The sequence below is a fragment of the Pavona decussata genome, unplaced genomic scaffold, assembly GCF_977016875.1.
Source record: "Pavona decussata unplaced genomic scaffold, jaPavDecu1.1 SCAFFOLD_102, whole genome shotgun sequence".
In the NCBI taxonomy this organism is placed as follows: Eukaryota; Metazoa; Cnidaria; class Anthozoa; order Scleractinia; family Agariciidae; genus Pavona; species Pavona decussata.
In genome coordinates, this window is record NW_028145517.1 from 3572162 (window position 1) to 3598197 (window position 26036).

The 26036-nt window shown below is 39.8% G+C and overlaps 1 protein-coding gene across 5 annotated transcripts; it reads right to left on the reverse strand.

Annotated features, from left to right (window-relative positions):
- Positions 1-1142: 1142 nt before the first annotated feature.
- LOC146471690 (uncharacterized) lies at positions 1143-25730 on the reverse strand. 5 transcript variants are annotated; one of them, XM_085120206.1, is made up of 6 exons: positions 25597-25730; positions 7483-8491; positions 6087-6302; positions 4349-4619; positions 3679-3872; positions 1143-3306 (listed from the first exon to the last, which is right to left on the reverse strand). In XM_085120206.1, the coding sequence occupies exons 2-6, from the start codon at positions 8445-8447 to the stop codon at positions 2559-2561; spliced, it is 2394 nt and encodes a 797-aa protein (XP_084976332.1). In that variant the 5' UTR covers positions 8448-8491; positions 25597-25730; the 3' UTR covers positions 1143-2558. The 5 variants fall into 5 exon arrangements, with proteins under 5 accessions (XP_084976332.1, XP_084976333.1, XP_084976334.1 ...); XM_085120207.1 differs by lacking the exon at positions 25597-25730 and adding an exon at positions 24024-24167; XM_085120208.1 differs by lacking the exon at positions 25597-25730 and adding an exon at positions 14118-14147.
- Positions 25731-26036: the final 306 nt, after the last annotated feature.

Sequence of the window (26036 nt, forward strand, 5' to 3'; positions counted from 1 at the left end):
GATTTATTCCACGGATGATGTGTTTGCAAAATAACGCAATCATATGAAAAAATTACCACCCGAGTTACCTATTCCCTTCCGAATGGTTCATAAACAACGAATTAAATTAAACAGGCTTGGGTCATAGCGAGGAAAGGCGTAAAAGTATTTTGATTCATAGACATGCGCAGAACTGTGAACCCCTCCTTTTAAACCAATCTAAGACTGCAGCTCGATTTCCTTACAAAAATGAAGGGTTTGGATGGTGTTTAATGTTGGTTCTTTTGCTACGTTTTAGAGCATTTGCATCTTACTCTGATTGGCCCTAACGTGTTTAGTCGAGAGTTTAAGACATTCAATGGATCGATTTGTTTTTCAGATTTTCTTTTTACGGCGAGCTTGCAATATAATCCAAGAAATCTTAATTAAAGTAACCAAAGTTGATCGAGTTTGAAATTCATCAGTAATTAAAATAGACTGTAACACCATGCTGACCGGCAATCGTATAAAATCAAAACAAGACTAAAATCCTACCTTCGTTCGATGACAGGATATCACAGAAGTGTCTTCAGCGTAAGAAAGTAACAAACTGCGATCACTGGTGCCTCGAAAGTTCAATTCGCGTCTCATCAGAGCAAAAAGAATGTTCGATTTTCTTCGTCGTGAATGGTTTGGATCGGTGTTTAATATTGATTCTGTTTGTTGCGTTTTAGAGTATTTGCATCTTACTCTATTTGGCCCTAACGTGTTCAGTCGAGAGTTTGACATTTAATGGATCGATTTTTTTTTTCAGCGAGCTTGCAATATAATCTAAGGAATCTGAATTACTGATGAATTTCAAACTGGATCAATTTTGGTTACTTTAGTTTAGACTTATAGATTCTCCTTTGTGTCATTGATTCGCATTATACATATGATTGGTTTGAAAATCCCTACCCACCCACCCACCCGACGAGAAACGTTCTTGTTTTAACGCACTCGTGTGGGTATACCTCTACTCGAAGGCTATGCATGAAACGTTCAGAAAAAGATCTATGTCAAAGTATCTGCAAGTTGAAATCCCTGTGCTGAGAAAACAAAAACTACTGAATTTCAGCAACCTGCCCTGCGTTATGGCTACTTCCCGGAAGAGGAAACAGCCAGAAAGTGCAATATACAAACAATTACACGCTTGTGAACATTTAATTTTCGCTCCTAATTTTTGTAATTACCGGATACTTTAAATACTGACAATGCTCCACCTGCTCTTTCTTGTAACAAAGAATATTTCACACAACTAGTCCGCAACAACACTACAATTTTAGACTGCGACCACAATTGAAATCTTGTCCTATACGAAGAGGCCCACTAAACTACATCAAACATCTAACACCCACTCTCGACAATGGATTGAAATTCAGCAGAGAACTTTGCCTTTTCTTATGAGTATACTTTTTGTCTCGCTTTCTAATTGTCTTTAACACACTATTTCAGACCTTCCTTGTATGCATATTCTGAGTCTGATGGTGGTATAGTTCATACCGAAAAATAACATTTTTCAACTTAGCTTTTGTCATTTGTTGCCTAAGTATTTTGACACAATGAACATATTCGAGTAATCTTTCATTCTCCAGAGGAAATGGCTGGTGAAATTCAGGCTGCCCAACCCCGATAAGGGCTAATACCACGTACCCCCTACATGATAATATGCTACTGGCCATTGGGTGAGGCCTCATTCTTGACTTTCCTGGTCTACATCTTTGATGAAGTTCACGTTTTAGCCGGAGACTCCCCCAGGGGGTAGACATTTTTCACTTGAGTGCTATGCCCATCTTATGGTTATTAAATCAAGTCGTTGTGAAACGTCACAACTGATGATAACAGAAAATGCTACCAGATGTTGTTGCCAATTCTTAGAAAGTGCGTCAAATAAGTAGCATATAGTCTTTACTCCTATTCTGAAACTCTATAGTCCGACAATGTCTTCAAACCACCCAGATGCAGCCTGAATTTGCGCCGGTCTTCCTGGCGCAGCTTGACGATACTTGTTAGAGCTTGCCAAGCAGCGACGCAGAGCTGCAGCCGGAAACAAGCGCGCAGCAAGAAAGCCAGAGAGGCCAGCACTTTGGCTCAGTCACGCCCAAAAGGAAAGACCTGTGGCAGAGAGTTCCGTGTCCAAATTGAACTCATCAGTCATCTCCGATCACACTTGTGCAACAATTGAAGCTGTGGTCTTCATCGACATTAATGAACGAACAGCATCACTCTCAACACTTCATTATATTTTGTCTGAGTCGCTGCAGGCCTCCAGGACCCTAGTAGAACACCTCTTCAAAATTTTGTCAGTGCCCCCTTCCCCCTCCCCCCCACCCCCTTCCTTGGAAACCCTCCGAATGTTACCTGTCTTCTCATCCCAATCAGAATGATCTAATTTACTAGAACACATAGTACCCATAGAAAAATAATATGACTGTATACTACATGAAGCTGATAGATTAAATTAAACTTCATTTCAAACAGAGTATGGTTAGACCATGTCCCTCTAAACTAGTTGAGTTCAGTTCCGTGTTTCTTCTGAGAGTCGGATTTTATTCAGAGCTCTAATCAGTTCCCACAAGAAACTCAGCGGCGCTGGACTCCATGCAGGCCCGGTAACCTTCACGATGATATGCACTAAACATGGCGGGTGTGTAGAACTGATTGGCAGTAGCATGATTAGGGAACACACCACAGCACGACTGTGATAAAACGTGCACCGGATAACAATGGCAGCACTCGCAACAGCAGAACGTCAAACGATCCACTTCTTTGGGATCAACCTCGGGACCAGTACCCCATAGGCCAGGCTCGATATCAATCTGGACCTCATCTGTCATCTCGTCCCATTTCTTTTGCTCTCCGGGGAGACCTTGCCCGGGGTGACGTGGGAGAATGTAGAGTATTTCTCCTTCTCCAACCTTTTCTCGCTCGCCGTCGTCTGTGAAATCGAAGTACTCCACTTTGAATCGATAACTTCTCGGTTGCTTGCTCGGTGGCCTATCGATTAGCTTTACTCTGATATCTTCGTAAACGTCTTGCCCGTCTAACCCAGTGAATGAACAGCGCAGAATTTCTCTCGCTTTTTTCATTGCAATGAGAAGATCTTTTGCTGGACCTTCTTCGTCCACTGCGCCTCCATCGACGACTACCACTTTCTGGAGTCTCCGTTTCAACAGAGGCAAAACGCCAAGGTTCTCAGCATGGCCGCCATCGCTCAAGTGCAGAATTGGAGGAGGAGTGGAACCGACGTTAACTACTTCCAAGACTTCCCGGATGAATCTGACGTGGTATATATGGACAATACACCACCTTTAAAAATAATGTTTAATGCAGCATTAGTAACTGGAATAGCTCTAGCAGTAGCCTTGTACTTCACACTCTCTCAGTTCGCACACTGTTCTGTTTTTCAACCTGTACACGTTTGCATTGACCTACTCGGGTAATACCTACTGCCTGGCATAACACTAAAATGCAAGGGATGTGTAAATAACTTCCACGCAGGTGACTGGGGTAATAACAGGAGTGATGAAGAGCAATGGTAACTATGGTGATCATTATGATGTTCATGACCACTATCATCACTATGGCGACACGTTTTGTGGGTTTTTGTATTTGCTGACGTGGCGAAACGTTTATTCCAATAAATGAAGTTGAAGAGCAACTGGATTGCAGGATGAATACCTGACAAAATTTTGCCAACATCCAGGATTTTCTCCTCCCGTTGGTAGCACAGCGATGAACGTCAGCACGCCAGCAAACACTAGAAAGAAAATCACAGCTCTCTGGTTCCAGACGTCGCTACCTCCCAGCAATGGAATCATTGGAAAGAGAACAACGGGCACCACCAACATCACTTGAATGAGAATAGAGACAATCTAAAATGAAAAAACAGAGCTTGGTCATGGGCACCCGATGCTTAATTTCTGTGAATATATCTGTTGGGAAGGCTAAAATTGGAGTGAATTGAGAAGACACTGTTGAGTTTTGACCTTCCGATTACCCGTCCGTTTGGGTAAGTAATAAAATTTTAAAAAATGGGAATGTCAGTGGAATCCACGGAGTGGCTCTTCTCTCCACTGTTTCCAGTTCGAATTGGAATTTGAAATGTTGGTTTTTGTAGAGGGAGGAAAACCGGAGTACCCGGAGAAAAACCCTCGGAACAGGGACGGGAACCAACAACAAACTCAACCCACATATGACGCCGAGTCCGGGAATCGAACCCAGCCCACATTGGTGCGAGATAAGTGCTCTCAAAACTGCGCCATCCCTGCTCCCCTCTAAACATATAAACTTTGTAGTTTTTGTGGTCTAGTCCAATAAAGTTATTAAAAAAATAATGCAATGACAATACCATGGAAGGGAGTTTGGGACATCGTTGAGGCTCAGCAACTATGGACTTTCCCATCCCCAATCCCAGCATGATCTGCAAGCTTTGCACTGGATCGATACTACTTTCATATTCACCCATGTGGAAAGATACAACAGCGGCTGAGGTTGCCATTGCTTCCGACAACTTGACGTCTCTCGGATGAAGGCGGTTTTCAAACTGCCTTTCGCCGCGTACGTTGTCAATTCGTTCAATTCCTGAGGGTGCCATCGTAAAAAGGGCAAATGAAGGCTCTCTGTTGAAAGACGAAATACAAGAATATATCTGCTACGTTCACTTTACCTTATTAGTCCGGGACTTTCGAGAAACTTAACGGGCCCAGTGGTCAGTTTCTCGAAAGCTAAGGGAACTTGTCGAGCACGGTAAATATTTTTCTCAAATTTGTTTTTTTTAATCGATTGCATCCAATTTTGGGGGCAGACACTCAAAAACTGAATTTAGCTTTCAAAATCAGTAAAGAGTAAGTACGGAAACATTGTGCACCCAAAATAGTTTTCACGCACGTTAAGTCATCGAGCCTTTCGAGGTATGGGCCCCAAACCACTAACTAAGCGAAGTAGTCCAAACTGCTATACTCAAACAGGACCCACCAAACAGGGGCACCCAATGGATCGTTACGGTAAAGTATCTGTTCGGAAGGCCGTTAATTCCCTACAATTTTCTAAAGGGAATTTTCACCTAGAACTTTCGTGATATGGGAAATTTAAGGCCTGGTGTTTTCGGATTGACAAAAATGTCGTTTCGGGTACCGAAAAAAGGTCAGCTAAGATTTTCGGAAAGGGAATAAGACCTAAGGTTTTCGGGAAAGGGACAAACGATGACCTAGTAATTTCGAAAAGACTCAAGTTCCCCTAGAATGACCGAACAGATAACAATATTATAGCGCTGCCTAAAATGAACCTATAGAGCTTTAAAGCCACTCCAGATAGCCTAAAATAGCGTTTCAAAGGATCTGAGAGAAAACTGTCGTTGGGTGCCCCTGACCAAATCGCAAAATAGATGGTGCTCTCTGCCTGCACCTTCCTTCTTCAACCTCAAAAGATGGTGTCTTTATTGCACAGCCACCCCTCTATCCAGCAGTAAATAATGACACCGAGATTCAAACCTCACTTTCTTGTTTATCCAGCAATGCTGCCTCTTGCTAGATAAATATTTCTGTGTCAACTCAAATTTTAAAGCTAATAAAATTTTGTCGGTAATGTTCATGAGATAGGTGGTGTCCTCGATAAACCCCCTACCCCATACAAGGTGGGTCCTCTTCGAACAAACTTGTTATGGCCAGTTCCCTGAAGTCTTAAAACAACTGGTAAGATGATGCTAGCTCTGCATGAAAAACGTTGTCTCAGCCCTGTTGCTCTCGTACTAATTGGCATGGACATGATGGCCTTATTTCCTACACCTTGTTTGGTTTGTCATACCAGTAAGTGAGGCTAAAAATCCCACAGCTCTCTTCGCAAAGACTGAGTATAGGATGTAGTCCCAGCTGTCGTTGGCCTGGCCTTGTTTAAGTAAAGGCGGCATCTAATTCTTGTACCCTCTTTGACTAAGAGGCACAGAACAGCAATTTGCACCCACAAAAAGTCTTACTGAAGTCCCCTACACAGTTACAAAGCACATTTGAATATCAGTTCTGTCAAAGAACACTTGCAGTGTAAATGCACAAACATGAACATCTATTCATCGAGTGAAACAAAATGTTTACCTCAGTGAAGGTTTCATTCGCCATTCGTGAACTGTCACGTTGCAGATGTATTCTGGTGCTATACCTACAAGATCCTCCAAGGTCAAGGGTCGATTCAAGTTCTCAGCAGTTGGCTCCCAGCAATTGCACACGGGAAACATGTCTTGGCACGTGATTCCTGAGCAGCCAGTCACCCCAGTGCTCTCGGGTGAGTAAAATGCTTTCTGAAGACGCCACCTACAAGAACCATGCACCCCGATATTGGTAATTCTTATTCAATACATTGTAACACTGCCCAAATATGGTCATGGTGCACTGAATATTCGTCGTCCCTAGTGAACAGATATCCTGCGATATACGTAATTTTGAATGTAGAGGAAAAATTGCAAAACAAAAGTCGTCTACAGCTTTTCTGCAATAAAACTATAATTTGATATCAAGGTGTTGAATAAAAATCAATTATTCTGCTCAATCTTGCGGAATATCCCCTGATTTTAGCCAACTCGGTCTACGGCCTTGTTGGATAAGTATCTGGTGATATTCCGCGCGATTTCGCAGGATAATTGTTACTTATTGGATCGAGTTGAATGTGATGGAAAGATTTGTCAAAGGCAAGCATGTTTTGTTTCTGAGCATGCTGAAGACGGAGGCGGATAACGCAATTAACCATGACCTTGCCGTAATATTTGCTTGTATATTTGTCTGTATGATATTAAATCTGTTGTTTGTTTGTTCGTTTTTTGTTCCTCTGAACGCACTTGTTTCAGTTAAGGCTGGTTTCCATATGATCGCGGATCGCAGATCGCAGATCGCAATAAGGTCTGCGATCGTCTGCGATCATATGGAAACTACTTCTGCGATCGTCTGCGATCCTGCGATCACGATCGCAGACGATCGCAGAAGATAGAACCATGTTCTATCTATAGGCTGGTTTCCATATGATCGCAGACGATCGCAGAACTTATTGCGATCTGCGATCTGCGATCTGCGATCCGCGATCATATGGAAACCAGCCTTTAGCTTTGAAAACCGTCTCGAAGCCATTTATATCTATTTTATAATTTTTTTTCGACTTTGCATAGATTTTGCCGTGTTTTATGATTGTTATTGTAACTTCACTGATAAATGATTTTATGCTTTTATTTACTTACTACCATGATATATTAAATCCTTTTCAATCATTTTGTGTAAAAAAGAAAAATACTACATAAGTTGCACGTTATGATGATGATGATGATGGTGGTGGTGGTGGTGGTGGTGGTGGTGGTGGTGATAAAACGCCTGGATGACCAGTACAAAACGTAAAAACCTACAAAACTTATTATCATTATCACTCTATAGCCATTATTGTTATCGTAATTATCATTATTATCATCATCAACATCGTTATCATTATTAAGTTATTCGCTATGATTACCTGTTGTAAGTATGAATGGCATTTCTTTGAAACCCACCAAGAAAAGGATTGAGCCAGATTAAGATTCCAGAAATCCACATCAAAATAGTAAATCTCTCTTCATTGTACTCCACGTAAAGAACAGGTGTTTTGTAAACCCTCCACTTAACAGCGTAAGCATACAGATAGACAATGATAATGAGTGACGCTTTTTCTCTCAAGGGGGGAATGCCAAGCCACAAGAAAACACTCAGAACAAGTATCAGGGCATTAAGCCACATTGGAGTGATAACGATGTACTCCTCTATAAACCATGGAAAAAACACCATGGCGAAGGTAAAACCCGTCAGGTTGAACACAACAACGGCAAATGGCTTAAGAGAAGGCCCAGCGACTCTTTTGATGATATAAAAGAGAAGGAACAAAATGAAAAGAAAGGCAAAGAGCATGAAAGTAAAATACATATCTGGGCCTAATTCGGGGACACATTCAACCTGTTCTGTCATGTTGAAAAGCTCAGACACTTCAGGATTTTCAGCGACTTCAGATGCAGTGAAATTGTGAGTTTTCACATCCGGGCAGGTGAACGGGTCTCGTAGTAAATCACCGAAGAAATAATCGACGATGAAAGCTGTTGGAAAAGCGAAACCAAACCAATTGAAACACGGAAGAATGATCGCGACAAAAATATTAAGACTCAAAAGAACCAAGGTATCAAAACAGCCCTGCAGAGGATTTTGCCAGTTGCACAGAACGCCAATCTTCCTACGCATGTGATCAAAGAATTCTTTGTGCCATATAGGATCGTCCTTTTGCTCGTTGCGGTACTTCCAGTCCAAATAAGCCGTGCCTGTGTAACCACCCCCGGACACGCAGCTGAGGTAGTCTGGGACGATCTTTCTTTGCAACAGTCTGCGCAGGACACCAGAGCAGAGAGCCGCTGACCGAACTCCGCCGCCGGAAAACGCTACACCTGTTTTGCTCATTCCGCGAAGGACTTCCTTTCTGAATTTCTCTCAGTTTATTGACACTGTGAAATTATAAAGAATTGAAAGTCAGGTCTTTTGTAAGCTAGTTAGTGGAAGCAACCACGGGTGTTGTTAAGCCTTCTGGGTGCAATTCTGGACCATAACAGGTTCCCGGAGGTAACCTTGAAATTTTAGGTGGGGATGCATTGCCCATAGTTAGTATAATTCGAGATCCTAGTCCTATTGCATATGCTACTGATAATCCAGTGTAACTTCATTAGAAAGTACAACAATGGCACATGAAAAACATGGAGGAATTAACGGGGTCATCGTATTCTCGCAGTCATAGGGACCTTACAATAATAGGACGGCGACGACAACCAGGGCCCCGTTTCTCGAACGTCCCGGTAACTTATCGGACCCGATAAATGTCTTTGGTGATAAATGTTTCTTAGCAGAATCCCATTTTTGTTAGCTTTGAATACTAAATTTGAAAACCTTATAATTCTATGAAAACATTTGCCAAGTATCGTGTCTCTAATCACTGCGTAATCGGCGAAAAAACGTTTAAAAATATACCTATCGGGCCCGATAACTTACCGGGACTTTCGAAAAACGGGCCCCAGAACATCAAAAAACAAAAGGTTTAGTGAGCTAGACAATGGCTTTACTCGCGCGTCAAACAATTGGTACATTTCTTTGACGTCCTCTGCAAAAGAACGACGTGAAGTAACCAAATTTAAAATTTAAGGATTGAACGTGCGCACCAACGGTGAATTTCTCTTTCTCTTTATAGAATTGAACTCCGTTGCTGATCATTGTACCTGGATCGTAATTCGTTAAAACTGTACAAGTTGAACGGGATTGAATAATCACCAGCTAGATCAAATTGGGATTACATTTCTTGATGATTTCCTTATATTTAGATAAATTCTCCCAACTAGTAATGTGAGAAATATTTGGAGAACAGTAAAGTAATAAGAATAGCGCATCTATATTAGGATTTGAAGGTCTAACGAGATTATCCTAAGACGGAGTTCCACTGCAATCATCCCTGCTTTCTTAATCCAAAACGACAATAATCTACCTTCATGAAATCAAGTTTCAGATCAGTGGTCGAAACGTATTTTATATCAGATGAAAAATACCACAATAGTCAATATTTACAGTTGTAGCTTGTTTCAAACCAAGAAGGCTCGAAACTCTTCCCTTTTGATGCTGCTCAAACAGAAAGGGCCTTAAATAGAGCTCTTATAGCAGAAAATCTGAACAGCCTCCCTCCCCACCCCTCGAGATACAGGTTCCCGCATTTTGTCAGGTTGATTCATAAATAAGTAACTCAGCAGAGGTTGATGCGTCTTCCTAGAGACAAAAAGAGGTTGCTGGTGAAAATTTTCGCTTATCTTAAAACGTGAACAGATGTTTTTAAAAGCTATCTCATTCACCGTTGTACACCACTTTATATAGTGTTCGCCTTGGCTTTCAAAAATACGGTGAAAGCGTATTTCTCTTCGTTTGTTGAATGTCCGTTGATGGTATTAAGATTTACAACCTCTCGTTAGTAACTGTAACAATATCGGCAATTATCAAAACAATGAAATCAAGGTACGGTTTCAGAAACGTATGTATGTAGTGCGTATGTCGTTGATAACAGCTCCAAGGCAACTTGCTCTGTCGCCAAGGTGCAATAAAGACGTTGAAGAAACGCTTTTTTTAGTCAACAATCATAAAAATAGGATACTTCAAGAGGGCGATACAGTATTGCAAAGGATTGCTAGCATTCAAAAAAATTATCAATAACTATTCCCATATGAATACATGGTTTTACTTGTATAGTCCTAAATGAAAACAGAACCTAATACTTAAATTACATGTATCTTGTGTTCTTATCATTTCCTAACCTTCAGTTTACGGTATAAAACACCCATGTTTCATGAAGTTCCCAATTGTTGACTCAAGGCTAACCAAACTCAGAAAAACGTTTACTTACATGATAGCCCGCCAAGAAGAGGGAAAAGCGCGCCAAGATACTCCACACCATTAACGCTCTCAAGTAACCGTGTAAGGGATTTGAAGATCATTAGAAATGGTTGACAAACAGTAGAAAATCGAAATACTCTAAAAAGGGGCAGCTTACTGTATTCCCTCATTTGCAATTTTTTTAAAAGAGTTCTTGAAGGACACACATTTTCGCGAATTGCCTTCAGGGAGTTTGTAGACCTCCCACCGTCTTCTTGTATTAAGTGTAGAACGATTATGAATTATTGCCATAGATTGGTCCATTAGAATGTCTTTAATCACATCAATGGCTTTCCGACCTGTTTTACCACCTGTGGTTCTGTGTTGCTTGCAAGTGGTTTAGTGGTGAAAGAAAAAGGCACCGGCAACAACCCTTAATTGAAGAGACGTTTAAAAGAAGTCACACGCTTCTTAATTAACTAAAGAGACTGTGAATGCTCATTCTTGACCTTGGAATCTTAAACGCTAAATAGAGATGGGGGTTACGAACTATCCGCTGTTTTTAATCACTTGTTGTCACTTGCCTAAATACACACATCAAAATCTTCCCAGATAAATTTCCGAAAAAGTTATGTAGTTTCAGGGCGTTTGCTCAAATATTAAAAAGGTAATTTAGGCTCAAAGTCGCCATGTTTAACAAGTATGATGATAAAATTGCAAATTTCGTCAATTTCGTTGCCAACAATATGACATGATGCAAACGCCATCGACACAAATCATGTCGAGTACTTTTCAGGCGTTCGAAAGCCATAAAATCGTTTCTCAGCTTCAGCCAAATAGAAACACAAATTTGGACAATCATTCAATTGCTTTCTGATTATAGGAATGCATTTAAACATTTCGGAAGAGGGAAACCGATATACCCCCATCCGTCACTTTCACAGGAAGTTATCGCTGAATTACACCTAGAGCAGTCCGCTATTTTCTTAGGGATAGTGGAGCGAGCGAGCCACGCGCGAGCGCGCGCGAAAATTGCTTCCCGCGCGTGAGGAAACGCGACGCACGGACGGAAGCGTAGTCTGATTGAACTGTCAGCCGTCTCCTCCCCTTAGCAAGGAGGCAATTTCTTCACGCCCCTTGGAGAAATAAGGGACTCTTAGTACAAATTACATTCAGAAAAGATATTCTGAATAATTCAGTTTGTGATCACGGAAAGCCGCCTAACTCGCCCACTCCGTTACTAGGTAATAAAAATACTAGGCCCTTTTAGTATCAAAATAACGAGCTTAAGTAGTTTTAAATATTCAGTTCCAAAACAGTTCTTGATAAATAGCGAAACGTGTACAATGGAAATGCATCGAATTGCTGTCTAGTAGTGGATAACTGTCCAATTATAATTTTAGAGCTGTTACATGCTATAAGCCATAAAAATACAAGCAGTGAAAAGATTCACAGTTGTATTTATTTTGTATGTTTGATGTCGGGAGTGTTACTGGCTCAAAAGCATTGTATTTATACGTATAAATTTAATCGGCAAATTAAAACACTCGACAGTGTACATATACTCTTCCGCCTGACTTGTACTTAAAAGTTACGGTCAAGAACGCGATCTATCGAGTGATCGTAAAATGATGTTTTCTCGTATAATAAATTCGGCAATTCCTGGCAATTGAACTCGCTTTCAACAAACTTTCGACATTTTGTACACTTTCAACAATGTTGAACGACCGGTTCGAACGCCCCCGACATTTGGTTTAACAAAGAATTCAACGCATATTGAAGCAAATGTTGAGACCGTTTAAATGGGCCTTATAGTAGATATTTTTCCCGAGATAAAAATTAATTATCGCTTACCATCAACCAATTCGGCAAAAATACTTTGTTTCTGACTCAAAAGTAAACTTCTGGTTGTAATATCCTCCTTAAATTGTCTTATTTCCCAACTAAAAACGTCCCACCGTAATTTATGGAGATGAACGTTAACTCTGGTGGGCGACGTGGTCGAGTTGTTAGAGGCGCGAACTCTGACCACCAGCTTGGATTTGATTCGGGCTAGTCGCCCCTGTTCAAATCCTCGGCCACGCTTTGTAAATAGCCAACCAGTAAGCCTCCCTGCCAGTTGGGATTTTTAAAGAGTTTCTAGTCTGTTTAAACTATTTGTTTAATTACACGGCCCCACAAGCTTCTAGTTTTAAATTTAACCGAGTATTAATAAATTTACGTAATTACTTTACTTTCTGGTTTTGGTTGGATGTTTTGGAACAGATCAGTAAAGTTTCGCTTGTGTAAAATTACTCTCAGAGAAATAAGATACTTTCCCCTGACTTTCAACAAATACCCAGCCAAAAGCTTACGTTTCCCAGGTGAGTGGTGACTTCTACGTCTGATTGTCAATTGATATGCCGCCATCTAAACAACGAGAGAGAGTTATATAATTCATCGCACGGCCTAGTTGCGCTGCCATGTTAAGTTCCAAGAAATTTCAAGTAATGGGAAAAATCATCTCTGTCTTGTCGTCGTTTTAAAAACGCTGCTAAAGCCGTCTTGAAGGGACTCCATCCCGACGACTTTGTTGTAGTTTGGTCAAAATTGTTCAAATAGTTGACAAAGAACCTTTTTTCCAACATGAAATTGCTGCTAGAACACCGGGAAGAAAATATTAAGGGATTTCAACGAGGAAGAACAACCGGCCATGATCAGTTTTTAGCGACTTCTCTACAGTACACAAGAAGAACTTGAAAAAATTGGCTAACCTATTCAAGTTGCCATCATTTCCATCCTAGTCATCCGCCGCCAAAGTTAATTAATACTAGTTTCAACTTATGCACAAGAAGGGATATTGTTAACAATGAACGGTGAAAAGTTCCCTCTTAACAAACTGATCCATTATTTTGCCATTCAAAGTGGCACAAAAAACAGGCGGCACTGTCCCTTTAAAGAGGGACAAAGAACTTTAAAAGTTTTACTACTTCTATGGAATTGCTAAAGAATAAGTATGCAAAAAAGCGACGCGTCACCATGCAGCCTTATTAAATTTAAGATCATTTAACCCTGCTGACATTTTGTATCACTAAAGTTCTACATCTCACCGAACGAGAACCAAGCATTTAAGTTCAATAAACGTTTCACTTTATCACGTTACATTAGTGCATGATCACAAAGTCTTGGATCGGAACGCGCCAACAAACAAAGAAAAGTCGCATGACTCATGGTTCAAATCCGGCCCAACTTGAAAATAATGTTCTGACTTTTGCAGGGGAAAGAGACATTCAAATTCCCTCAGTTTAGCCGGTCTTCAAATTTTTCTAGCTCAGTGTATCAGCCAAATCTTCTGGCGAATGAATCCAAATCATGACTCAAGTCCAACCGTCATCGCCGGCCGCCTGATACGATAGAAGAATTTAAAGTTGCTGCTATTTTGTTGTTAAATAGATAGTATTAAACAACCAGATATGTCGGGAATTTTTAAAACGTTAGTTGAAATCGTTTTTTGTCAATTTCCTATTACAGTGAGGAAGATCGATAAATTACTGTATTCCACGAATTAAATTAAAGTACATTTAATTTCATGTTATACTGGTTGGATTCTAGATGCCAATTCCCGGGATTCCTGACTTTATAAAGTGATGAATTTGTTGGAATCCGGATGCGAAATATCTTATCTTTTTCTTGCACTGTACAAACACTAACTGAAGTAGGGGAAATACTAAGGAACATTTATCACCCTACCTCAAGTCTTACGGAAAACAGGGAAGAGCTTCACAGTGCTCCGGCAGCCGCTATTTGTGGTGTCTCCTATGAAACAACGTGACTTGCCAATTAACAAAAACCCTTAATCGCTCTATATGCTAATTGCCCTTAACAGACCACGTGATATTCTCAACAGAATCGATCCTTTGTATTTTTGGAAGTAAAGAATGCATGCTAGCGTGAATATACGCGTACAGCACAAGTACAGTTACAAGATCTGGGAGCAAAACAGCGAACTGAAAATGGTCTTGAAGCGACGTCCGTTAGGTTTCAATAGCGACGGTCTCCGAGTTCTGTTCCTTCTAAATTAATTGTCCTAGCGACACTATAAAGCCTTGTATACAAAGTACATAATACTGTAAGTAATAAAAGGTACGAAAGTAAATTCAGACGATTTTTTCGTAAGTCTCAGAAATTCAATTCATTGCTTGAAAATATGCATTTCCCTTTTGATCCAATACCTTTCTATTGTAAAAGACAACACGGCGGTTTCTGACCGTTTGGAATTTTGTTTTCTTTCTTTTGGCACTTAGAAACGTGAATTCTTATTTTTATTTTCGATTATGCTCCATGCAGCTCTAATGTAATTATTTTAATAGTCATTTGTACAGAATGCAATGTTCATATTATTTCTACTACTTTGAAAACTTTCAGGTAAGTTTTCGGCCCCAACATTAAAAAAAATGTATACATTTTGCCACTCAAACTCTTCAACGTACCCGGGTGCCGGAGAAAATTCCACTTACAATAAGTATCTATTCAAGAAAATAAACTGCGATAATCAGTTCATTTTAAGGTAATTCATAGGATCTTTATAACTAAAAAAAGAACATTTTAAATTTAAGATCAAAGAAGCTGGAGATGGTATATAGTACGGAGAAACCGGTTCTATATATCATACCTTAATTAACTGTCATTTTACTGTCTTTTTTTCAGAAGGTGTTATTCACATTAGAGAACGGGAAACTCGTCAGACGGGTAACCGGTCTAACGAGTTTCCCGTCCTGGTGGGAATTCGCGATGAAAAAGTTATCTGACTTACCGACAAGAATTCACATTAGGACGAGTTTTTAGGACGGGTTAAGAGCGCCTGTCTGTAAAAATCAGACAAATTCTAAATTTCGTGGTAAGGGTGGAAAATTCGATTTCTTTCATATTTTAACGTCAGATAGGCTAGGATATAACTAAAATCACTGTATAGTTTTTTCGGTGAAATATCCTTTTATTTCAAAGAAAAATGCAAATAACGAAAATCCGTTAAAATCGTCATTTGAGGCGCTAAATTATTACACGGGTTTGAGAGCCTCGCGTGCGAGAACAAATCATTTTACCGCTTTTAAAACACTAAAATCTTTTTTTACAATCTTTAAATATCCGTTTGGAATGATTTTGGGAAATGTTGCGTCGTTCTGTGCATGCGAAATAATTTAATTTCGAAGGCATACAATTCACTGCAGTAAAAGTACTTCGTGAATAAAATTAATTTTCACCATGTGCGAAACCTTCAAATCGATTAAACTTCTGGTGGTTGAATGTTAGAAGGATAGTCTATACATTCCTGTAAAAATGTCCTTGGGCAAATGATGAAGAGCGACGTGAGAGCTTTTCAAAGTCCGTACAAAATGCAAATATTTGACCCCTTGCGGTAAACTTTGAAGTCGCGGGTCAGACATAACTTTTAGTCCGTGTTCATGTCTTGACCCATATTATGTTAAAGTAAGCAAGGAGGAAAACATTTCGAAATGTTCTAACCTTATAATATGCTTAAAGACAGGTGCAAATGCAGACCTGCCAACTCTCCCGGTTTTCCCGGGAGTCTCCAAGTTTTTCATCAAATCTCCCAGGAAATACCTACCGTGGCCTTTTCCAATTTTTTTTTCATTAATTTCATTATTTTTGAATTGTCGAATAGGAAAATAAAACAAGAAGTGGATTTATTGTTCTTATTTGAGCTATTCTCAATCGGAAAACATTAAAAGAGCAATCAAATTGATATGTATTTAACGAGTACAGTATCCTAATTGGTCAGAAATCAACCAATCAAATTGCACAATACATGGTAGGGAAATACATGGTTGGGAACCTTCGGGTGATTTTTGGAGAGTATTCAGACATTGTCGAAAATGACATTCTTACAATGCAAAGATTTCTATACGTCTCCAGATTTTTGTACTCCAGGGGTTGGCAGGTATGCAAATGCCATTTTAGCACGATTGTCGCATAAGTTTGAGCCGGCTGTTTGTACTAAACGTCTGATGTACACCAAGCAAACTGGTCGAATACAAATCTTTGATCAACTTTCGGCGCATTACATCAAGACTGCATCTTTTTCAATGGCTAAGTCGTTTGTGAAGTATTGCTTGGTTTACAGTGCACGAAAATATAACATCTGATCGCTGCTAGAATGACAAAAAATGTCGGCTCTTTCAGGATGTTCAGTCTATCTCGCATTGCAGGGAGCCGTTTGTTCGTCACGCAATACCACTCATGGCCACTTTAGGGGGGTGGAGGAGGGTGAAAAATGCGAAAATGCTTGATTACTGAACAGGTATACCCAAGGCAACAACAACAATTAAGATAGTGATACCTTTAGTTACGTTCTTTTTCCTTGCTAAAATCCAGATAATTTATTCATTCACGAATTCGTTTGTGCGCGCGGGCTGGCTTGTTAGGAGCGTTCAGGGGGGGGGGGGGGGAGGGAGGGTGAGTGGATACTACATTTTACGAAAATAGTATCAGTACTTACCGATGGAGATAATTACATCCTTAAGCTAGTTCTTTCAATTTTTTAATACAGTAGATCCTAGTATGAAACCAAAAATATCCCTCATTGCAGGCATCTGTTTGTCATACTATGTCATGGGCATGGGCGAGGACAAAAAAATGCTTGAAGGCTGCACTCGGTACTAGTCCTGGAACTAATACATACTCTAGGTTCTGAAACACAAAACTGCAAAATTCAAAAAAAACAAAAAACGATTTATTTAACGAATTTCGTCTTTCCTTGCTTGCTTCATCTTTGGTAAGCTCCAATATTAATTTATCACTGGTTGCAGGCTAGCACTATTCTTAGACAGTGTTAGATATAACAATCCTTCAGTTGATAATAATAACCGGTTTTTATGTGGTGCTGGCGTGGGGTGGGGCTTCTGACAGGAGGGTGCTCTCGGGACGGATGATGTTGTGGCCCACGCGTGTTACGTAACACCATAATTTCCTTCAGGTAGTATCCAGACATGTTTGGTGGCTTGTACCGCGTAGTCGTAGTGTTGTACCACCAACAAGGGCCTTAAAAGAACTACAACCCTCCATTTTCAGTGTAACAAACTTGACTTCAAAAAAATTCACTTGTGCCCCCCTCTAAGCATACAAACGGCGCCAAGTAACTAGCACGACCAGAATTTGTTTACTTAGTAACTATTTGGCGATTCTTTCTCCCGCCGAATGGCCATATGCATAGCCATAGCCATAAATTCGACTGAAATCTTTTAGCGATTTTATTTTCAAATTTAGAAAGATCTTCAAATTGAATATTGTTTAATTTAGACCATAAATTTAATAGTATTTGAAAAACAACACACCTAACGAAGTAACACGCAGATGAATGAACAGCCGAAGCCACAGCAGACCCAGACTTATTTACGGAAGAATGAAAAAATGGGTGATTCAATGTCCTCCTAGGATTCCACTAACTCAGGAAAACAAACGGATGGCAATGTTTTTCGCAGGGGCGCGTTCTTTCATTGCTATTTATCAACTATTTATACGGGAAATGCGCTATTCGGGGTCATGTGCGTGAAGAAAAAAAAAGACCTATCTCTTCGCTTTTTTGGTTTCATACTAGGATCTAATGTATTAAAAAATTGAAAGAACTAGCTTAAGGATGTAATTATCTCCATCGGTAAGTTCTAATACTATTTTTCGTAAAATGTAGTATCCACTCACCCTCCCTCCCCCCCCCCCCCCCCGAACGGTCCTAACAAGTAGACGTGAAAACTGCAAAGGACCGCGAACGATAATGCTGTCAGTTGACGTAGGATCTACAAGAGACCTAATCAGCCAAAAATAAACTGTAACACAAACTGCAAGGCTGATACTACGTGAAAGAGTTGACTTTGCGAGACAACAACCCGACAGAAACCGACAAAACAGGGCTGCAACCGTGGACAGCTGTTTCGTTCTTATTGGAACTCGTCAGCACGGTGTAGCAGTTCTATATGAGACCAGCGACAGAGCCAGCTCAAATAAAATGCAACAAAACCCATGTCCTATCAAGTTTCGTACTTTGAACCTGCCCGCTCCCCGAATCACGCGTTGCCACACCACGTGCCTCAGGGAGAAAGCAGACAAAGCATCGAATTCCTGTCTCGCAAAGTCAACTGAATGTAGATGGCCAAAACCATCTTAACATTGAAACGTTTGTCTTGTGTGGCTTGTCCTAACAAGCCAGCCCGCGCGCACAAACGAATTCGTGAATGAATAAATTATCTGGATTTTAGCAAGGAAAAAGAACGTAACTAAAGGTATCACTATCTTAATTGTTGTTGTTGCCTTGGGTATACCTGTTCAGTAATCAAGCATTTTCGCATTTTTCACCCTCCTCCACCCCCCTAAAGTGGCCATGAGTGGTATTGCGTGACGAACAAACGGCTCCCTGCAATGCGAGATAGACTGAACATCCTGAAAGAGCCGACATTTTTTGTCATTCTAGCAGCGATCAGATGTTATATTTTCGTGCACTGTAAACCAAGCAATACTTCACAAACGACTTAGCCATTGAAAAAGATGCAGTCTTGATGTAATGCGCCGAAAGTTGATCAAAGATTTGTATTCGACCAGTTTGCTTGGTGTACATCGGACGTTTAATACAAACAGCCGGCTCAAACTTATGCGACGAACGACCAGAGAATCGTGCTAAAATGGCATTTGGACCTGTCTTTAAGCATATTATAAGGTTAGAACATTTCGAAATGTTTTCCTCCTTGCTTACTTTAACATAATATGGGTCAAGACATGAACACGGACTAACAATTGTCTGACCCGCGACTTCAAAGTTTACCGCAAGGGGTCAAATATTTGCATTTTGTACGGACTTTGAAAAGCTCTCACGTCGCTCTTCATCATTTGCCCAAGGAAATTTTTACAGGAATGTATAGACCATCCTTCTAACATTCAACCACCAGAAGTTTAATCGATTTGAAGGTTTCGCACATGGTGAAAATTAATTTTATTCACGAAGTACTTTTACTGCAGTGAATTGTATGCCTTCGAAATTAAATTATTTCGCATGCACAGAACGACGCAACATTTCCCAAAATCATTCCAAACGGATATTTAAAGATTGTAAAAAAAGATTTTAGTGTTTTAAAAGCGGTAAAATGATTTGTTCTCGCACGCGAGGCTCTCAAACCCGTGTAATAATTTAGCGCCTCAAATGACGATTTTAACGGATTTTCGTTATTTGCATTTTTCTTTGAAATAAAAGGATATTTCACCGAAAAAACTGTCCAGTGATTTTAGTTATATCCTAGCCTATCTGACATCAAAATATGAAAGAAATCGAATTTTCCACCCTTGCCGCGATATGTTTGATTTTTACGGACAGGCGCTCTTAAGACGCCGAGGTACTGGTGCGAGATGTGCGTGGTTACCTAGCCAGCAGAAACTGGCTGTTTCTAGTATTTCCAAATTATGCAGGCTTATATTTCAAACTGTCTCTTGGGTTCAAAGAAACGAAGCAATCATTTCCAATTTAAATGTTCACTGGCGTCGAAGTATATCTTTCTTGAAAATCACAACTTGAGGGCCATTGTTTCCAGAACGAGAGCGAAAGGCTTATCTTGGCTTTCAGTTGATGACAACACAGCGGCAAAGATTTTTGTCTGTTTGTCAGTCAGTCCAGGGTTTGTTTTTCTACGTTTTAGAACGCTTCACCTTCTTCTTCGGCACGATTTTGTTTTCCCAAAGGGCTCTGCTTTCGCTCTAGTTCCAGTCTAATCGGCGCATTTTCTCCTAAAACTCGACCTGGAAATCCGTCTAAGTGTGAATTCGTGATGCATTTTGACGAGTTTCCCGTCTAGTCAGGAAACTCGTCGACTCAGACGGATAAGTGGTGGTGGACGGGTAAATCTCGTCTAAAACCCGTCCCGACCCGATTTCACACTAAGACGAAAAACTCATCTCAGACGAAACCCGTCCAAGACGGGTTACTCGTCTCTAGTGTGAATTCGGCCAATGGTTCAAGGCAACTAATAATTCCTCCTTCACACTCACAACTGAACAGGTTTTATTTGGCCTCTTCATAACGACCGATGACTTAAAGAGAAAACTAAATTACACTCTTCTCTTTATGTATATCTATATTTATAAAAGAAAACCCCAGAATGATTCCTTATCGATCTCGGACTTTATAAATAACTGAATCATTTATTACACGGGTTTGAGAGCCTCGCGTGCAAAAATTCAACGGCCTTTAAAACATTCAAACCTTTTTTTACAATCTCTAAATATCTGTTGGAACGATTTTGGGAAATAATTGCGTTGTTCTGTGTATACATGCTGATGTCCGATCTCACCCCATAGAAATGTAAACCGCCATGAGACTTGGTGATATGTGCGGTATATAAGAATTCATTCATTCATTCATATACGAAAAAATTTAATTTTGAATGCATACAATTCACATGTAGTAAAAGTACTTTGTGAATAAAACTAATTTTCACCATGTGCGAAACCTTCAAATCGATTAAGCTTCTGATGGTTGAATGTTAAGGGGATGGTCTGTAGGTTCGTTTGGGCTTTACAAAGTCCGTAAAAAATGCAAATATTTGACCCTCCGCGGTAAACATTGAGGTTGTGGGTCAGACCAATCTCGTACCCAGAGTCCTCAGGCTTTTTGGTCACCGGGTGGGCGCCAGGGGAAAATTTGGGGACATCGAAAAAAATCAAATTTTTTGATTGGCTGTTCCGTAACGGTTTCCATTGTTTTACCGCAGAAATCCTGCGGTGATAAAATTCGATGTCCCCAGAGTCTCTCCTGGCGACTAACCACTGGCCAAAGAGCCTGAGGACTCTCGGTACGAGATTGGAGTCAGACATAAATGTTAGTCCGTGCACATGTCTTAACCCATGTTAAATTAAAATAAGCACATAGAAAAACATTTTGAAATGTTCTAACCTTATAATATGCTGTAAAAGACAGGTCCAAAGGCCATTTTAGCGCGATTTTCTGGTCGCTAGTCGCATAAAGTTTGAGCAGGGCGGACAGATGTTCCGCCCTGGTTTGAGCTCTGTTTAACGTCCGATGTACACAGATAAGATAAGATAAGATAGCATAAGATAAGATAAGATAAGATAAGATAAGATAAGATAAGATAAGATAAGATAATTTATTTAATGTCAAATACACAAGGGGTGGTCTCCCAGTCCCCCGAGCCACAGGCTCATGATAAAAGTGTTTGACAATATAACAGAAAGCTAATATCGTCAATAGCTACTAATTAAATCAAAAAATAACATCTATCTATAAAAATAAATAAATAAAAATAAATCGGCTCAAAGGCAATTGCTGCATTGACAGCCGATAAAATTTAACTTAGTTAGAAGTCTCCGAAAGGATGATGCATTAGGTGCGTTTTTTACAGCAGATGGCAACTGGTTCCAGATGTGTGAGATCATGTACGCATATGAGCGATGAAGGAATATACTATTGTATGAAGTTTGTACAACATTTGGACCATTGCTTCTAAGATTATATGGTGTAACTCGGGGCTTGAATAAATTGGCTACATAGCCTGGACCATTCTCTTTGAAGCATTTAAAAAATATCATCAAAGATTGTTCTATGCGTCTATGTTCCAATGTATTCATGTCTGCCATCCTAAGAATTGATTCATAATCAGTACTTTTCCCCATGTTCATTATACTTCGTAGACCATAATAGCTCGCATCTTCCACTTTCTTGTTAAGTGTTTTACCTGTACCCATAAGTAAAGAGTTGCAGTATTCAAAATGTGATAATACAAAGCTCTTATAAAGAAGCAACATAGTATTTGCCGGTACTAAGCGCTTAAGGCGGCGAAATGCGCCTATCTTAGAATATACTTTCTTCAGCATGATACTTATATGTTCTTTAAAAGATAATTTGTTATCTAAACATATTCCTAGGATCTTTAAATGGTTGTTAACATCAACGGGAGCGCCGGCAAACTCCAGGTCATATCAATAGGATGAGTTCCCAAGGATCATCGCTTGGGTCTTGTCCTCGTTAGCCTGTAGGTAGTTAGAGGCAAACCAGGAAGATAGTTTTTCCATGTCTTGGTTTAATAAATGTTGAAGAACAACTGGGCTATAATCCGCCGTATATTGAGTTGTATCATCTGCATAGGGGCGGAGGGAAGAAACGGTGACAGTTTCGTTTAAAAAAACAAAAACAAAAAAAAGCGAAAAACTGTTAACGTATTCAGTGGCCGAATACAAATCTTTGGTCAACTTTCGGCGCATTTTATCAATACTGCATCTTCTTCGACGGTCTTCGAAGTCATTTGTGAAGTATTGCTTGGTTTACAGTGAACGAAAATACTACATCTGATCGTTGCCACGCTAGAATGACGAAAAATGTCGGCGCTTACAGTCTACATGGTGAAAATTAGTTTTATTCACGAAGTACTTTTACTACAGTGAATTGTATGCCTTCGAAATTAAATTAAATTAAATTAAATTATTTTGTATCCGCAGAACAACGCAATGTTTCCCAAAATCATTCCAACAGATATTTAGAGATTGTAAAAAAATATTTGGGTGTTTTAAAGGTCGTAGAATGATTTTTTTTTGCAGGCGAAGCTCTCAAACCCGTGTAATAAATTGGCGTCTCAATTCATGAAATGGCGATTTTAACGGATTTTCGTTATTTGCATTTTTCTTTGAAATAAAAGGACATTTCACCGAAAAAACTACACAGTAATTTTAGTTATAACCTAGCCTATCTAGCATTAAAATATGAAAGAAATTGAATTTTCCACCCTTGCCGCGATATGTTTGATTTTTACGGACGGGCGCTCTTAAGCCAGCAAGATTAAAAGCTGTGAACTTTTTCAAAAAGTAGTCCCAATCGGCGCGAAAATTAACATGTAGGTGAAAATGTTGCTGTCATTAGTCTAATTTCGGAGGACAAACTACGGGAGGTGAAGCACAAACAAAAAAAAAATCATTTAAACAGCACCAGAAAGTTCTTCATATCCATATGAATGCCCAGCGACGAATCGTGGATCTTATAGGTTCTACCAACCAAGACCTTAATATATAAGTGCGAGTTTATACAATGGTAAGGTAAAATTGCAACGATTAGTCAATAAACCCGTGAATGGTTTCTTGCGCTAGGCCGTAGTCATGGGAGATTGAGAGCCACTTTATCAATGAGAACATCCAAAACAAGGGAACGTACTTTGTCGATCAAAAAGTAAAATTAACACCGTGTTCTGTGCCGGATAAATAAACGTCCCGTAATATAGTATCTTAGAAAGTCTTCATGATCAGTTATAATTCACCACGCAGATCGTTCCCCAGCGATCGACCCGTGAAAAGATTACGGCAAGATTAGAGAAGAGGGGAGATGTGATCATAAATCGAACTGAACCTAAAAATATAAAATTACTAATAGTTTGGACAGCAGTGAAAGTATACGCAAAGATACTTTAAGACTTGAAGAGTTGTATTCAGTGTTTGTTGACTGTCTTGTGTTATAACATGACTGAATCTAACTTTAATATAATATTTGAGTTAAACGGGGCCGTTGATAGCCTCACAACTTCAGAACCAAAGATTCCGGCAGTGAGACCTTTACGGGGGAAGCTAATAGCTTATCACAAATAGCTGTGAACCACTCACCTCACTGTCTGTATCCGTCTAAAACTCAGAAAATTTCAAAATCCAGGTTAAGGTTTTGTTAAGTAGGAACGGTTGATCTGTTTATTTTTTATCATTCCTAATGCAACAATAAAATATCCTCTTAACCGAGCACGTCGCTTTGTGTAATCCTGTGAATTTGATTGGCTGAAAAACAAAGCTGGTTCTGAACTGTCAAAGCACTGGACACATAAGCAAATAGTTTTCTCCCTCAAATGTCGCCGTGCCGATTTAACTCAATTTAGTTGAGTTCGATCGGCAAGGCTGAAGTTCGACCACTGGATCGGCTATCGAATAAGGTGCAGCGAAAGCGACTGAAGGGTCAAGTCAAGGCATCTTTATTTTAATCTAAAAACTTAAATACAAAAACTTAGAACAATACACCTGTTATTTTAAAACTGACAGTACAGCGTTTAAGGTTTCCGGCGCAGTAAATTTAATTAACTTAAGTGTGATGTGCCAGAAGTTTGGATCATCCAAATATCGAAAGCTAACAGCTTGGATGTCCCCAAGGTGCTCGAGATAGGTTTGCATTACCGGATAGAAGTGCACCACCGATTCAAACGTCGAATTTTTGCCGTGTAGAGTCAAATATACACATTATAACGATAATTATTAGTGTGAATATTAATTAATATGAATATTGATTTTCATGACTTTTTGAACAAACAACCCAGGCTGGGAAGTTAGAATAACGTGAACAGCAAGAGTTTTAAAAGAGATCTTTGTGTACGCTAATATAGTTTGATCAGTCGTTCGGATTCTTCAGGTGAATTTTTTAACCAGCGGAAAATTTTAAAGAATGTATCCTTATCTCCTGGATTTTCGAGCTGTTCTTAGCTCTCCGACTAAAATCCGAGCTGGCCTTTTTTTTCGCGAAATTTTTCGTCCCTGCAAAAGCAAAAGGAACTAATTTTGACATGCGTTTGAGTTAAGTTTTAGGTGACAAACCAACAAGAAAAAGCTAGGTTTTCTCAATAATTCAAACCAAATTCTTGAGGCTATTTAATAAATGATCATGAATCGTTGGCAACAGAGCATGTCGTGCTAAATGGCAGGGACACTGCTCGCTTTTAAAAGCCGGGCCTAAATCCACGAGGCGCGTAGCGCCGAGTTTAACTTGAAAGTGATATTAGAGTCACCCTGGAGTTAGCTTGCATGTAAGATTATAGCGGAAGGTCGTGTTTACTACAAAGTGAGATCGTAACTGAAAATGAGGAACGTGATTCAACCGCATTATTGAGAGTCTGGTTGGTAGTCCAACCAACATAACCAGCCGCTTGATTACTAAAGAATTATACGAGAGAAATTGTATAAGCCGCGGCTTAAGTTTAGCCTAAGCCGCGAAGTACACAAGATGTGCTGTTTGAAGAAGTCAGGCTTTGACCTAAATTGTCATTTCTCGAAGCATTTATATATACGGTAAGCTCGTGGCTTAGCTAAGCCTCGACTTATTTAAGTCTCGGAGTAACATTTTTCTCGTATAAAATGCTAAAAACCTTCTAGAAAAACGTACTTTAAGGGCCTGTGCCAATTAATTCAAAGGCATACATACCAGTAATGGAAGAATCAGTGCTAAATCACCGCGTAACTTTACGGCGAGGGTTTTTTCTAAATGCTCCGAACAATTAAGTTTATATTCTAGAAACTGGGCGGTGTTTAGTCTACAGCTGATAGGCGTGTGTCTAGCCCCTTATAAATCATATCATAATAAATTTCTTTCCAAAACCCGTCATCAATCAAATCGGTAGCTTTTAGAGTTAACATAATGCATATTAAAAGGGCGCCGTTTATTTTGCTTTCAAAAAAATGCTTAAACTTCTTAGCGCGGACGTAGTCCAGTTAACATGTAAACGAAAAAAGGAAATGCTTTGTTTGTAGTCAGCGGAAATACATTTAGCTAGTTTACAGGCACGTCAGTCAAATAATGGGAAACAAATGATCCAAATTAAAATTCCCAGCTAGCATCGGGCAGACCAGCTGGTTATTTACGTG